Source organism: Nyctibius grandis, chromosome 8, assembly GCF_013368605.1.
Source record: "Nyctibius grandis isolate bNycGra1 chromosome 8, bNycGra1.pri, whole genome shotgun sequence".
Taxonomy (NCBI): domain Eukaryota; kingdom Metazoa; phylum Chordata; class Aves; order Nyctibiiformes; family Nyctibiidae; genus Nyctibius; species Nyctibius grandis.
The window spans coordinates 44464489-44479217 of record NC_090665.1 but is presented as its reverse complement, the minus strand read 5'-3'; the positions used below and the strand labels follow the sequence as shown (position 1 = coordinate 44479217).

The window sequence follows — 14729 nt, the reverse complement described above, 5'->3', positions numbered from 1 at the left end:
TGTACAAACTAACTTTAGGGCCAGTACACCTCACTGTCAAAGTTATGTTGAGTTGCTGCGTCCAAGTGTTGCCCTTACATATTGGTAAATTCAAATTCCCTTCAAACTTCCTTCAGGACAGCTGGACTATAGAGCATAGGTAACAACGGTAAAGCATTCTCTCCTTTCTTAGTCACCTGGGATTACAATCAGTTCCTCCATTACTTCTGGTATGTTTTCATTAGTTAGCTCAGCGTCAATTTACAGGAGCCCTTCCTTGAAATAAATCTGAAAGCAATAATGACATCTAATAAAAGATATTACTTTTTCCTACAAACTTTTCTTCCACTAGTAGGGGAAAATGATGCCAACTGACTTCATCAGGCTGTGAGGATTAAACCACTATTTATAACATGCTTCAAAAATGAGAAAGTGTAATTTAAGTGTTGGTCATGTGAGCAAGCAGTGAGTCAATATCCAGTATATTAATTGAATGCATTTGAAGTACTGGAATGTTTCTGAAGCCTGCCAAGCTTAAGCCATAACAGTTTCTTTTATAACTGGAGATCAGCATGAATGAAAGACCTTCCTTAGATCCAGAAGCTGAAGTTCAGTCATATGCACATTACCTCCATTCCACTGAATGTCAGCCTACAGGAAAAAACTCAGAGATGAATGAGCAAGATAAGGAGCTGTGATTACCTTTTGGGTCAGTATATAACAAATATGAGACCACTGGTGGCATACTGTAATCTAAAAATTAACCCGAAACCTTGCCAGTCCAACAGACTGATCCACCAGTTTGTCTCTTTCTACAGACAAACTCAGGAGCAGAGACAGACATTGAGGTCTGAAAGTTCATGTAGGTTAGACACCTAAATATTGTTGGTGTCCCATACACTTGAAAGTTTCCTTTACACTGAATGTGATTTGTATCTGAGACTTCAGAGAGCTGTTCCTAGATTCCTAACCCTGGTGCTTTCACTGATGTCAGCCACTGTTAACACAAAATAGTTTGCCAAAAAACACAAGCCTCCAAAGACAAATGTATATATGCAGATACCAGCACTAATCCTGACAATTTTTTTATCTGTTTCCTCCTTCCTCCTCTTCTCTGGACATAGATAAGTCATTGTTAAAACAAGGTGATAAATTTTGCCTGAAGATTGCCAGGCAATCCAGATCTACTGACTTTCATGCAATACCAGAGCTCACTAAGTGTGTTTAAGAAATACATACAACTTATTTTCTGCTTTGTGCACTAGCAATTGTTAAAATTTTTTTCTATCTGATTGCACTCTACTTATGTGTGGATTTGCATCTCTGCTATATTATACGCTTGAAGAACACATTTCTACAGAGAAATAAGCTGGAAGCTGGCAGCGAAGGCAGCACTCAGGCTGCGGTCAGCCAGTAACTTCTCGGTGCACTCTGTGAACCACAACCTCCCCTCGGGCAGGCCCAAAACGCCACCGCTCACCTCCTCCATCCCAGGGCTCGCTGTCCAGCTGCCACCCACAAGTGCAGGCAGGGCAGGAGCTTTTGCAAGGGCCAGGACTTCATTTCACCTTAAACCCGACCCTTATCACCTCAGAGAAGGACACCTGCCCACCGCCTGCCCGCGCCGCTCGCTCCCTGCCACAGACACCCACCCGCTGCGCCGGCCCCTCAGCGCCCTCCCGCCTTCCCGCCTTGCGCAGCCTCCCCTCACAGCCCCCCCGCCCCGGGCCTGCTCGTGTTTCGCTGGGAAAGCCCAGTCACCGCCCCGCCGGCCGTGCCCCGGCGGGACTTAATCACTAGTAAGAGCCATAATTAAAGGAGGAACTACCGGCAGCGGGCAGGACACCCGGCAGCCCAGCTCCCGCCGGGCGGAGGGCCGCCCCGGCCGCTGAGGCACCGCGGGGCCGCGGCGAGGCCCGGCCCGCCGGCAGGGGGCCCGTTCCCCTGGCAACGCTGCCCCCCTCACGTGACACAGCCGGCCACGCCCACCCGCTCCCTCGCGTTCCTCCCGCCCCGCCCCTGCCCGTCCATTCATGCCCGCGCTGCCCCTCCCTCCCCGCCGCGCGCCACCGCTGCCTTCCCGCCTCACGTGACGCGGGCCCCGCGTGCGCTCCCCAGCCGGGCTTCGGCCGCCGCTTCCGGGCTGAGGGCGGGGCGGAGGGGGCGCGTGTGTGAGGGAGGGCGCGCGCGGGGGGGGCGGCCGCCGCGGCGGCGGCTGAGAGGAGAGGCGCGCCCGTCAACATGGCGGCGTGCGGGGCGGGCAGCGCCTGAGCCCGGCGCCCCTCGGTTCGCGGCCCCCTCCTCTCCCCCGGCCCCGCCATGGAGAGCGAGGAGGAGCAGCACATGACCACGCTGCTCTGCATGGGCTTCTCGGACGCGGCCGCCATCCGCAAGGCCCTGCGCCTGGCCAAGAACGACATCAACGAGGCCGTGGCGCTGCTCACCAACGAGCGGCCCGGCCTCCACTACGGCGGCTACGAGCCCATGGAGAGCGGGCAGGGCCCGCCGGGCGGGCACGGCTCCCCCGGCGGCGGGCAGGGCCCCCGCGGCGGCGACGGGGACGGCAGCGGCGGCGGAGGCGGTGGCTTCGACCCGCCGCCCGCTTACCACGAAGTGGTGGAGACCGAGGTGAGCTGCGGCCTTGCCCCGGGCGGGCCTCCCCGCAGGGCGAGTGGAAGCTCCCCGGGAGCCTCCCTGCTGCGGAGATGCGGGCGGGCAGGCGTCGCCCCGGGGCGTGGGTCCCGCGGGAGGGTGTCCCCAGGGAGTCCCCGTCACGCCACAGGCCGGGGGCTTCTCTTCCCACCGCGCTCCCGTTTGCCGGCTTGCTCCCGGTCGGTGCGGGGCAGTGCCGCGGCTGTGCGTTGCGGTGGCTGCAAGGTGAAGAGCACCCAGGCTTTTCCTTGGCATTCCAGGAATGTGTGGCTACCGTAGGGGTTTTTTTTTTTGTTTTTTCTCACCCTCTTGTGCCTTCTTGCATAATCCGAGTGACTAATGACTATCTAATGTTTTTTTAACTGTTTGCACAATGTGAAGGAAAGTGCAGTCTGGGCATTACTTTGCATACAGTTTTATTTGGGTAAGCGAAGCGTAAATTCAGAAATAGAAATACAGTGAGCTCAAATATTTTCAAAACAAAGGCTTTAACTCATAATGTAAATTATAGCTGTGTTCTAAAATGGACCTGAAGTAGATAGAAGTGCTGGAGAACTCCAGCCTTTCCCAGTTTCTCTTCTTCCTTCTTGTCTGCCTTTTTCTCTTTTCCATCCTCTTCCAGAACTCTGAACTCCTCAGCCTGCAGGTACGCTCATGGCGCTTTCCATGCTGCCTGGAACAGTCTTGTAGTGCTTACCTGTAAAGCCTTCTCCTCCTCCAGGTCTTTGTTCCAAAACATCCCAGAGTGCTCATATGAAAGGAGACCATTAGTAGTGTCCAGACTATGGAACCCATGGGGATGAGAGCAGAAGAACAGCCCTGCTGTGCGGTACCAAAGGGCCACCTTGCATAGTTTCTGTCTCAAGAAGTGGCCAATAGCAGATGGCTAAGCACGTGAATAAAACCAGGGAAACTCTGTGCTTCAGTGAACAGTATCCTGGGGATGCCCTGCACCAGAAGTGGTATCTTTATGTGTATGTGCATATGTATCTATGAATATGTATATATATGAAGCATACATGCACATATCTTCTTGTACATTGCTACACTTGCACAGATCATCTGTATCTATAGCCTCGGTATGTTGAAGTCCAGTCTTGCAGGATAAAGATACATGATCCTGTTCACTGAATTAACTGGGTTAGATCCTTAGCTCGTATAAGCTGATGATGTGTGCTCGTGGAGTAAGGTGATCTGTGGGATGGCACGTGTGCTGTGCAGAAGAGGAGCCGCTCTTTAACTTCACTGTTTGAAGCAACAGGGAACTGGTTTCTAACATTTGCTTTGAAGGGTTGGGAGTGAATGAGAGTTCTGCTTGTTTGCATTAAGATCTCTGTAGCCATCAAGAGGGTGGATTTTTCTGTCAAAGAATGGTTTAGGTCAGAAGGGACATTAAAGATCATCTAGTTCCAGCCCCCCGGCCATGGGCAGGGACACCTTCCACTAGACCAGGTTGCTCAAAGCCCCGTCCAGCCTGGCCTTAAACACTACAAATATAATTATGGTTGGGACAGTCTGGGTTGTCAGTGTGACATTTCAAGAGAAGCTGTCAGTGTAAACTTCAGAGAAGCACTTTTTCCCTCCTCCTGTTCCTATTACAAATGAAACTTTGCCAACTCTGACTAAGAGGACTTTTGCCCCCTGTTATTTCAGCTCATATATCTCATCGAACTTTCTTGCACTTCAGTTTCCTTTGACACTCATGTTCTTGTTTGCTTTGACTTGTGTTTTTGTTAACCCACAGGAGGGAAACCAAAACATTTGAATATAGGCAAATGACTGCAAATCCACAAAGTAGGCATTTCAAGAAGATTGAAGTGTCTTGCTACATAAAACTTTATATAAATTCAGGCCTCAATTCAGTAGTTAGATTCATTTGCATATGTCTGTCATACATCTGTCAACTCCTGCACATGTATGCAAACCAGTATTTTTGTAATACAAGTCATACCTGTAAAAATCTTAAGACTTGGGATTGTTGCCTGTGCTTATTTGTCTAATATTGCAGTACAACCTAGCAGCTTTTGACATATATTTTATAAAAGGGAGGAAAAAAATATATGAGGAGTTCTTGTTCTTTTTAGTCTTCAAATGTAATCTAGAATTACATTTAATAAACTGCAGCTATTATTTATGTGGTTAATCAGTAAGTAGGTTTCCATTCAGCACAAGCTTATGGCATATGAAGCTGTACAGAAAGCCATTGCACAAATAGCTATATTATTCATTGTAGTCATATACATTATGTTGAAACATATTATACCCCATGCTAGTTTGTGGTAATTCAGATGTTATTTCTGTTTTTCTTCTTCTCAGTATCATGTCTCTTTCTAGTAGCTCTTAGAGTGTGTATTCCTCCTTCTCATCATAATACCAGTTTTAACTTTTGTTTAGTGGGGATGTAGTGGTGTGTATAGATTTTTGGGTGGATTTTTGGATTTTACATATCAGCAATGTACATGAATATATAAATCAAAAGAGCACATTTATTAGAAATGTTCCGCTAAATAAAATTTTCCAGTCTAGTAGTCTTCTTCATGAGCAAAAGTTAAGATTGGATTTTTTTAATTTAAAAATAAGAAGAAAGCTTTAGGTGTTCTCCAAGATGTGTAACAGGTCTGTGCTTTGTATTTACATTCTTTTTTTGGCAAAGTACAGTTTACCATACATATGAGAAGATTTATGAATGATTAAAGACTTTACATTTTCCCTAATCAGTAACGAATCCGTTATGTTTGCATATGCTTATTTGGTTTCTATTACATAATGTTAGAATCTGTTCTGTTCAGTAAGCATGTAGATCAAAGAAAGGCTTGTCAGTTGGTTTTCTTTGAGAATAGCACAGCAACCAGATACATATCATACTAGTGAAAACATGTTTTCTTTAGATAAGATAGAAAACCAGTGTGAATCCTCTTTCAGTGGTCCAGACTGTTGGTCTTCAGGGGTGTCTGGAAGTGTTACAGGAGTAACTGGCCCAGAAGCAAGACAGCTGCTATGAGCTGGCTCATCATGCCCTCTATGCTTTGTATGTGAGACTTGAGATGAAGACATACGTAAATGTCTTCCAAAGAGCATACAATTGATTCAGTTTTACGTTCATAGCTGTGGTGTGCCTCTGGAGTTGATGCTGTTGGCGTGACCATGCTCAACTCATGAAAAGAAAAAGGGCCAAACAAATTTGGAAGTACAAAAGGGGCTTCACATTCATTTGTGCAGTCTTCCTGAAATATCAGGAAATTCAACTTTAGATTTACAGTTGGTTTAAAGTTTTGACTTGTGTAGTGCCAAACCACTTTGATAGGCTGAGATCACTTGCTTTTACAAGAGGTAACTTTGCCTGTTTAACATAAGTTCTATGTTTGTGTCTGTCGGCTGAAGTAAATCTGGTAAGTGCATTCTGGCAAGAATCTGGGATTTCTGTGTTTATTCCTTATCCAACATAGATTTTTACAGTGTGATTCTTTGCTGAGTGGCGGGGTAGAAGGATGGTATGTTCATCTCTTTATATGACTGACAGATAAGCTGTTTTATGAGCTGCTGCTAAATCCTTGTAAGATAAGACTATAAATGAATGTGATGACAATGTCTGTCCGTGTGTCCGTGAGTTGCCATGAGTGCCACAAGTGCTGACTTTCACAAGTTGGGGAGGAATGGGATGGAGAAGAGCAGGCCAAATGAATGTGAGGGTTGTGACCGGAGAACCTAACAGTGCAGTAAGGGGTAGGAATCCGCTTAGACTAAAAGTATTGAACATGTAACAGCAGTTTGTATAACCTTTAGTAAAATAATCTTGATTTGGTTTTAAACAGCTTCTGAGAAGTCAGTACTATGACCTTTTGGATAAATTGTGATTAACGGGTTATATTACCTTCTAGCTATTCCCGTCTCCTTTAGCATATGCTCTTTTGTTGTTTTGGGGTTTTTTGAGTTGAACTGGATCAAAAGCTCATACATGCCAGATTTTATTAGATAAGGTTTATAATAAAACTTGTCCAAGATTGCTTTGAGAGGTGCTGTTTGGTTTCAAGAGAAGCGGGTTTTATAAAAGAAACAGGCCAGCGACTGTAGTGAGGAACAGTGCCAGGAACATTCTCACTAGTCATGCTGCAGAACTATTGTGTTCAAAACCCTATCTCTTCTCATTATTAGAGCTCCGTACTGAAAGCTGTTCTGCCACACATGCGCTGCGTCACAGTGGGTGTGTAACTTAACTTCTGTTTTAGCTTTGAGTGTGTAAAATTAGGATAATGGTGTGTGCTTTATTAGGAGTACCACGGATGTTAGCCCTGTGAAGTTCTTTAATCCTTGAATGGAAGGAGCTGTATTTATTTAAAGGCAAAAAAAAGGTATTTAGCCTTCAAGCAAATGAGATTAATTTCACATTACAATTTTATAAATTTAAAGTCAGCCTCCTGTTTTGTAAGTACTGTTGAGCTTTGCAAAAGTGAGTGTTTCTGGCATTCTCATGTGGAAGTTTTACAGTGTGGCTTGTCTAAGAATTGGCCTTGTAAAACAATTAAGCAATCAAATAAAGCTCTGTGGTGGATTCTGGCATTCAGTCCCTGGCTGGATGCCATCAGAATGTCAAGTGGAATTAGTATTTTAGCACTTCTGGTTTTTGGCATCACTGTTTTCAAAAATTAGTGGCTCTGGTGTAGAACCTCTATTTAGGTTCTGGTTATGTTAATGCTTTCTTGGATTTTGAAAGAAAATACCCTGTGGTTTTCATTCTTGATGTAACACTGACTATTAGAGATGCTATGTGAAGTTAGGGAAAATAGGGGTAATGCTGAGAGGTGCAGTTGGTTAATTTTAAATGTAAGCTTTGTTTCTAATAATTTATAAACTCATATAATGTGATTGTCAGAGCAATCTTTGGATTGAGACTAGCACTTCATAATTACTGGTTCATCAGTAAAGGTGATGCCTGTGGGGTCAGTGGAGGTAGGAGGCAACTCTATATAGCCAATTTCTCAGCTGGGCAGGAAGCGTCTTTGATATAGTAATGTTCTCTGGAGGCATTTTCTGGTCATCTTCCCAGTTTACAGTGCTATTCTGTGGCAGCTGTTTAATAAGGAAGTGAAATACTGAGGAAGAATGAGAATAAAAACAAATTAGTCAGTGTTAGAAGTTAATTCCAGCAAATCATTTGGATTGCTTTTGGATTAAGGAACAGTAGCTCTTTGTGTGAGGAGGGCAAAGATGGAAGGAAGTGCTTGTTTCTTTTGTAAGCTCTTATTTTGAAAAAAACATATATTTGTGCTGCCATAGGAATAGTCTTTTGTTATGTATGTTTCAGTTATGCTTCATGGGCCAAATTAAAACAAATTTTAAAAAGCCAGTGTGCTCAATGTTTCTTGCCACTTGATCTTCCTGCTCACTGCTTTACAGCAGTTCTGACTCCTCTTGTTCTGATGCCTCTCGAGAAGCATTTAAAGATTTTTTCATATTAGTTAATCACAATTTTGTAGTGATATATTGTAGAACTCGAATTTGAACTCTTTCAGGTGCTTTCTCAGTTCTGGTTTCTGTCTCACTATACATCAGCATGCATCTGTAGAACAGAAGTATAGATCAGTGTTTAGCAGTGTTACTGAATTAATTCTAATTCTCTCTTCCTGAGCCTGACCTTTGGTCACTAAAATGTTATAATAAATACTTTATCTAGTGTACTTCTCTATTAATGCCTGGTGTTTTGGCAAAGGGAAATAGAAGTGTTGACTTAAAGTACTGAAATGCTAAGCATTTGTGATTCATTGTTTTATTGTATTAAAGCACAATGTTTATCTGATACCACACAGTTATTTTGAGTTATTTGGAAATAAGCATGGGGGTTTGTGTTTCTGAAAGCTTAAGCGTTGGGAGGAATAATGGTATCAACTCAGAGTCTGTCTGTTTGTAGTTATGGGGTAAGTTTGGGGTTTTTTTTAAAATATATCCACAGACAATACTGAAAACACATGCAAGAGAATTGTGTTTTCCTTGGTTCCTTATGAATGGCATTCTTAACAGTGCTTTCCATGACCTCTCCCTCACCTACTAGTTATCAAACTCTAAAAGACGTTGCCAGAAGTGGTTGTAACAAGACTGTCTCTGATTCCAGTAAATAGTGTGGTAATAGTAGTATAAAAGGGCAAAGGTATTCCTCTTTTTTTAAGTTAAATGAAGCTTTTAATTTAAATGTGATTTGTATAGAGCCCCGATGATTTTGTTTTGCTGTAATGCCTAGTACGGTGTTTATCTCTGAACTGCTAGGCAAGTACATTGGGGAATATTGCTTAGTAACATCACACCCATCACCTTGGAAATCAGGGAGATGAGTGCAAGCGATGTTTTTAGAAAATCCTGGTTACTTTCTAGCCTTGCTGATTTTTTTTTAATTATTATTTTTCAAATCCATATTGTCTGCCAGTCTTGTACAGTTCTTGGTTGTGAGAGATGGGGGTAAGGGGGGGAGCCGTGGGGTTTTTGTGGTTGATTTGTTATCCCTTACAACTACTAAGAAGGGTTTAGTCTAACCATGCCTTCTTGATAATGCACTTGTACTATTCTCCGTTAAGGTCAGTGTCCAAAACTTTCTGTGAGAATGTTCACTAAATAAATCAGAATTTTCTTAGAACGTCTTTATGGTGAGGTGAGACTCCAAATCAGCTTCAGTTAGATGGAGACTGTAAGATAGGATTTATTTTCCTTTAGTTATACACTGGTATCATTCCTTTGTATTAACATGATGAAATACTGATATTTTTTTCTTATGACAAGACTACATTTGCTTGTGTAAAGTAGTGTAGGGAAAATTTGAACTAAAGATCTTAATTTCTATGCAAAAAGAATAAAACATCCATATATCTCCCCAGTGAGCTTACTTTCTCTTAGCAGAACATAAATAACAAAAAGCATTCCTATCTATCACTGTACTCAGAAATTTTACACAGATGTTTTCCTGTGTATGGAAATGAAAGGGCAAGATGCTGTATCTGTTTAGGACTTAGAACAGTTAAAAACTGGTACTGTGCTTCGCAAATAAATGTCTGTCAGTAAAACATATAGGAAATCACAGTAGGTTTTCTTATTGCCAAATAAGAAACATAATGTGGAAATTCCATATATGACACCATTTTCTGAGGCTTACTGATATTGTCATGTTCATAAAAGGATACCAAGCTTGCTCTTAGCAACGTGGGTTGAGTGATTTTGATCTGATGGCAAGAACAGGCAACTGGGAAATACTCTTCAATTTCGTTCCCACATCTGCCACTTCACATGAGTTTGAAGAAGTTCTTTAAGCTCCTGGAGCACCAGTTTATAAAAAGCAAGTAGATTACAGGTATGAAAATGTAACAATTTTTTTAAACATTCAATGCCTCATGCTTAGGGTGTTCAAGTGTGAGTGCAAGGTGGTACCTTTGATTTATTTGAAAGCCTTGTAATTCTTACCCCTGTGATTCAGTTCTAGGTAACATAATATTCTCCTTTTAGGAGTTAATTAAAAGAAAAAAGAATTCACATCCAGGTGTGAAAGAAAAGCTGCTTTAATCAGTCTGGCAGATAGAGGAACTGTCAAATTGTGACTTCAGCATTCATAGCTTCTCCCACAAATTGATGAACATAATAGATCAGAGAGCAGAGAGATGCTCTGCCTGTTTTTATGGGTATTTGATGTCTTTCTCTTACGCTGCCTCCACCTGAGCATCTTGCAGTACTTTGCAGACACTGGTGAGTGGCCCATCAGCATGCTGGGGCAGAGGGAGGTATCACTGTGGACACTTTCAAAGCAGAAGCACTGAAAAATTATTTGCTTGTTATTGCTTAGTATCTGTGTGATAAAAACTGAAAGGTGGACCTAGAATTTTTGGCTTCTAATTCTAGCTTTAAGCTTTTTTTTCATTACTGCTTCTCAGAGCAATTTAATTTGGTCCTGTGTGTAGGTACATAGTAACAAAATGCAGTTTCTTTTTTTTTTAACAATACAGTGAAGCATCAAAAATCTGTTTTCTTGGCTATAAAATGATGGTTGTTTTGTGAAAATCACTTATTAGAGAGGCATGAGGGTGAAGGGAACTGCTTGGTCTGCTGGTATCTTAGGAAGTCTGATCCTGTTGTTCGTTGAAAGAAACATGACTTGGGGGCTCTGTTTCATAAGTTACACTAGAGTCAAGAGCATGTAATGTGACTTATCTCTGATGATAATAAATTCTGTTGGTAGCCTTCTATCAAAATCAAATTAACAAATTTAAATTATAATTTGACTGTAATTTCATTACCAAGACTGCCAGTTAGTATGAAAACACTTTCTTAAACTCCTTGTTATTTTATGTAAAGGGAACCGTGTGGTAAACATCAGTGGTTTTAGTGAAACAGTGTTTGAGTTAATTAGCTGAATGTTGCAGGAATACATTTTGAAGCTTTGAACTGTGACCTTTTGGCAGTTAAAGTGAATTTATGTTTCACTTTTTGTGTGAGTGCTAATCTTTGTTCTGTGTTAGTCTTCCAGGGAAGGTTTTATACTACAGACTTACGCAATGCTTTATTGATCAGATATTTAACGATTTTTGTTTATTCAGCCTTGCGAACAGCTCTGAGAGGTGCCAGGTCCCCAGAGTGAGAATCTTGAATCAGTGCTTGAAACTATTCATGTGAGGCTATTTCTCTTGGGAGCCTGTGTGTGTATGTTTGGACATAACCGCATTTCCACTCCGTGAAAATAAGGCAAAAGAGTCAAGTAGTGCTGTTAGAATGGGGGAGGGAATCTTCAGGGCTTTTGTGTAGTAAGAGCTATATCAGAAGGCATGGAAAACGATGTTGAAGGTTTGCCAGCAAATGGTTTTTGGTCTCAGATATTGGCTGCAGAATGAAGAATAGTCACAGGATGTATGATGTGCGCCATGATTTCCTGTCTTGGAAAACAGATTATTCTTAGAGACTTTTAAACAGTTTATCTTTGGATGACCTGTTGGCTACCAGGAATAGTTTCTTTGCTTTTTACTATTCTATTGGTGGAGAATATCCCTACAAATCCTTAACGTGTCAGGTGCCAGTCCAGTATTAAGTCTGTTCAGCCAGAATTGCATAGTCCTGATTTTGGTCATCATCAACTGGCAAACACCATTCTTAAGTCATCTATTTGAGGGGAGGGAGGGAGTTTCTGTATGTATTTACAAAAAAAATTTATGTAATTCCGCAAAGAGATCTAGAAAACCACCTTTTGGGAGGCTGACGTGGCCTTGTGTAGTACTTATTTTCATGTCTAGCATACTCTTTCTTTAAAAGCTTCTGTTTCACCTGCGGACCCATGTCAGTAGAGGCTGTAGTGACAATTCCTAGCTCCTCGGTTACAAAATGTTAATTGTGGCTACCTGTTCAGAGCTGTGATGCGTTGCGTTTGCGAGTGTCGACAGAGCAAGTGAGATCTTCAGCCTGTGTCGGTGAGGGAGCCAACTTAACATTATGCAAGAGCCGAGCTGGCGTTGCAGCCTGCTACAGCAGCTGCTAGCTGCCATTAATAAATCACTCACTTTAAAGAGCTGCACACAAGTCCATTTAAAAGTTGGAATGTGAACAGTTTGGGGGTTTTTTTTGTACAGAAGGACACTTAATTATGAAAGAGCAGCAATACGCCTTAAAGAGACTGTTACTCATACTAGATATGTTGTAAGAAACAAGACTCTGTCTGCAGTGATACAAACTAAACATAGCAGTAATCTCCAAAAAATGCAGGGTATTAAATTTATTAATGGTTCGAAGGGGAATTTGAGTTTTAAACTACGTGGGCATTTATTTGAGACTGTTGCAGGTTTCACAGTAGCTGAGAAGCTATTTGTATGTGATAGGTTCTAAAATTAATAAATAATTAAACTTGATACTTTCTGGGCAGGGTTTTAGTAGCAGAAAACTGACATGCAAGAAGACTTCTTGTCTCTTTAATTAGTGGAATGTGCCAAAGATGTGCTTCTTCAGTGAAAATAGTTCCCCTTGTTATTAGGGCAATATTCCCAGTACTGCACCCATTGTTATTTCTTGTATAAAAAAAACATCTTTTCACTACATTATTGGCAGACTCAATCCAGCAATAGGCCAGGCGTATCCTTAGCGCAATTTATGACAATGGCCTTATTTGTGGGTGCTGAGTGTATGGTGAAGAACGTGTTATTTCACTCTTTCCTTTTGAGTTTCCATGACACTACAGACACTGGCAATCACTTGTGTGGAAAGAGGTAAATAAAAAGCAATATTGCTTAGATGCAGATGGGGAAGCAGAACAACAGGTGGAGTTTTTCAGCAAGTTGAAGGCCTGCGCTGCTGTTAGACTACACCTCTTAAACTAGTGTTAGCAATGGATATTTTTATTTAACGTGAACACTTTCCACCAGGGAATGGAGCAACTGTAGCTCAGTTACTGTAATCATGTGTTGAAATGTTGCTTTCCTTTGCTACAAGTCTAGGCTGGACTGAAATGTGGGACTTAGCAATTGGGTGTTTAGATTATGGTCAGTCTACCTTTATTAGACTAATCGTTGTATCTCATACTGTTACTGCAAGGGCTTTCTTTATAACTGCACATTTATTTTCTATGGGAAATGGATTGGTGTTCTGGATGGGTGTCCTTTACAAAAGCTGTAAACTTAACTGTTGTTTGTTTAATCAGTACAACAGGATATTTCCTAGAAAACGCTTGCTTTTGGATGCTTTCTGTGTCTTTTCATTTAGACCTTCAAAGATCTCTTCTCCAAAACGTGAAGTATTTAAACAGGGCATGATTTTCTAGGTGTGCACGGTACTAGATCAGATGACTACAGTTTCAAAGTTGATATTCAGTCTGTTAAAGTACAACTACCGATAATGACAAACTTAGGACTAAATGGTTAGTAGAGGGTTGGGGAAGGTGGCAGGCACCTGACTTCCGAAACACTGACATGTTTTTTTTTTTCTGAGTGCTATTTTGTGTTCCAATCCTATAAACTTTACTGCTGCTCTCCTGAACCTGGTAGTAAGTCCAGCCACTGTGTGCTCTCATCACGTGCACAGTGAACAGTGAAAGGGTAAACTCTATAGAATTGCTGTTTGCTTGGCTTAATATTTTTGTGAATATTTTGTGAATCATTTGAAAGTGAATATGACACATTTACTTTTTAATAAACAGGTCTAATCCTGCAACTAGCAAGTGCAGGGAGAGAGCTGGAGGCACGCTTGTCTGCGTACATTGATTTCATTCTTCGTATACCATGTCCTCCTGAGTTCAGTTCTTTCTTTTGGTTTATTCCTTTCTATTTGTTCCGTTCACTTTCCTGACACTGTTTTTTAAACTCTTGAATGTGTTTCCTGCTTGTCCTTCCTCCCTACATGTCCCTGACTTCTCTCTCGGGGGGATCTTGTTACCATCACTGCACTGGTGTTTTCCTCTGTCTCTGACAGTTGCTCCTGGTTGCTGCCAGGCCTGATCCAGACGTTCTGGCCTTTCTCCTGCTTGAGTTGTCTGCTCTTGGGAAGGCAGGGAAAGTTAGTCCATGTGAACTCTTTGACACATTGGGTAGCCAGTGTCTATGTGAGGTTAAAAAATAAACAAAAGAAAATAAATGGATAACTTTTCTACTCTTTCATTTGGCGCTCCTGAGGCGGTTACCTCATATGGCACTTAGCAAAGAACATGGGGCTAATTCTGTGTTCTGCCTGTACACAGAAATAGCTGTTGTTTAGTGGCACTAGCAATGAAACCTGTAAAGCTTAGTTGCAGATATCTGCTTGCTTTTTCTCTGTATGCCTTCCAGAATATTTTCTAGTAACTCATTTTGACTTCAGGAGAAGGACAATTGTAGTTTCCTTGTTGGACAACTATATTTGAGATGTAAATTTTTCTTTAGATAATTAGCTAGTTAAAAAAAAATTCTGATGGACTAGTGTCCTGTCTTTCTTAATGTGATGGGGTGAGAGGGTGATGAAATTGGCCTCCCTTAGAATAAGCTATTCCGTATTCTACAGCGGTTGTTGAACAGAGGATTACTATGCAGATCTATGAAGATCAAGGTTTGTACTCTACAGTCTCACAGGGACTGGAAGTACTTATCACTTGGCTCTAGGATCTGATATGCTAAGGAACA

At 42.0% G+C, this 14729-nt stretch overlaps 1 protein-coding gene across 1 annotated transcript in view; it reads left to right on the top strand.

The window, feature by feature from the left end:
• Nucleotides 1-2183: 2183 nt before the first annotated feature.
• USP24 (ubiquitin specific peptidase 24) overlaps nt 2184-14729 on the top strand; it is a 65207-nt gene continuing 52661 nt past the window's right edge. Inside the window, exon 1 of the mRNA XM_068405772.1 lies at nt 2184-2607. Within this exon, the coding sequence (XP_068261873.1) occupies nt 2299-2607 (309 nt within the window). The 5' untranslated portion in view covers nt 2184-2298. The remainder of the gene's footprint in view (nt 2608-14729) is intronic.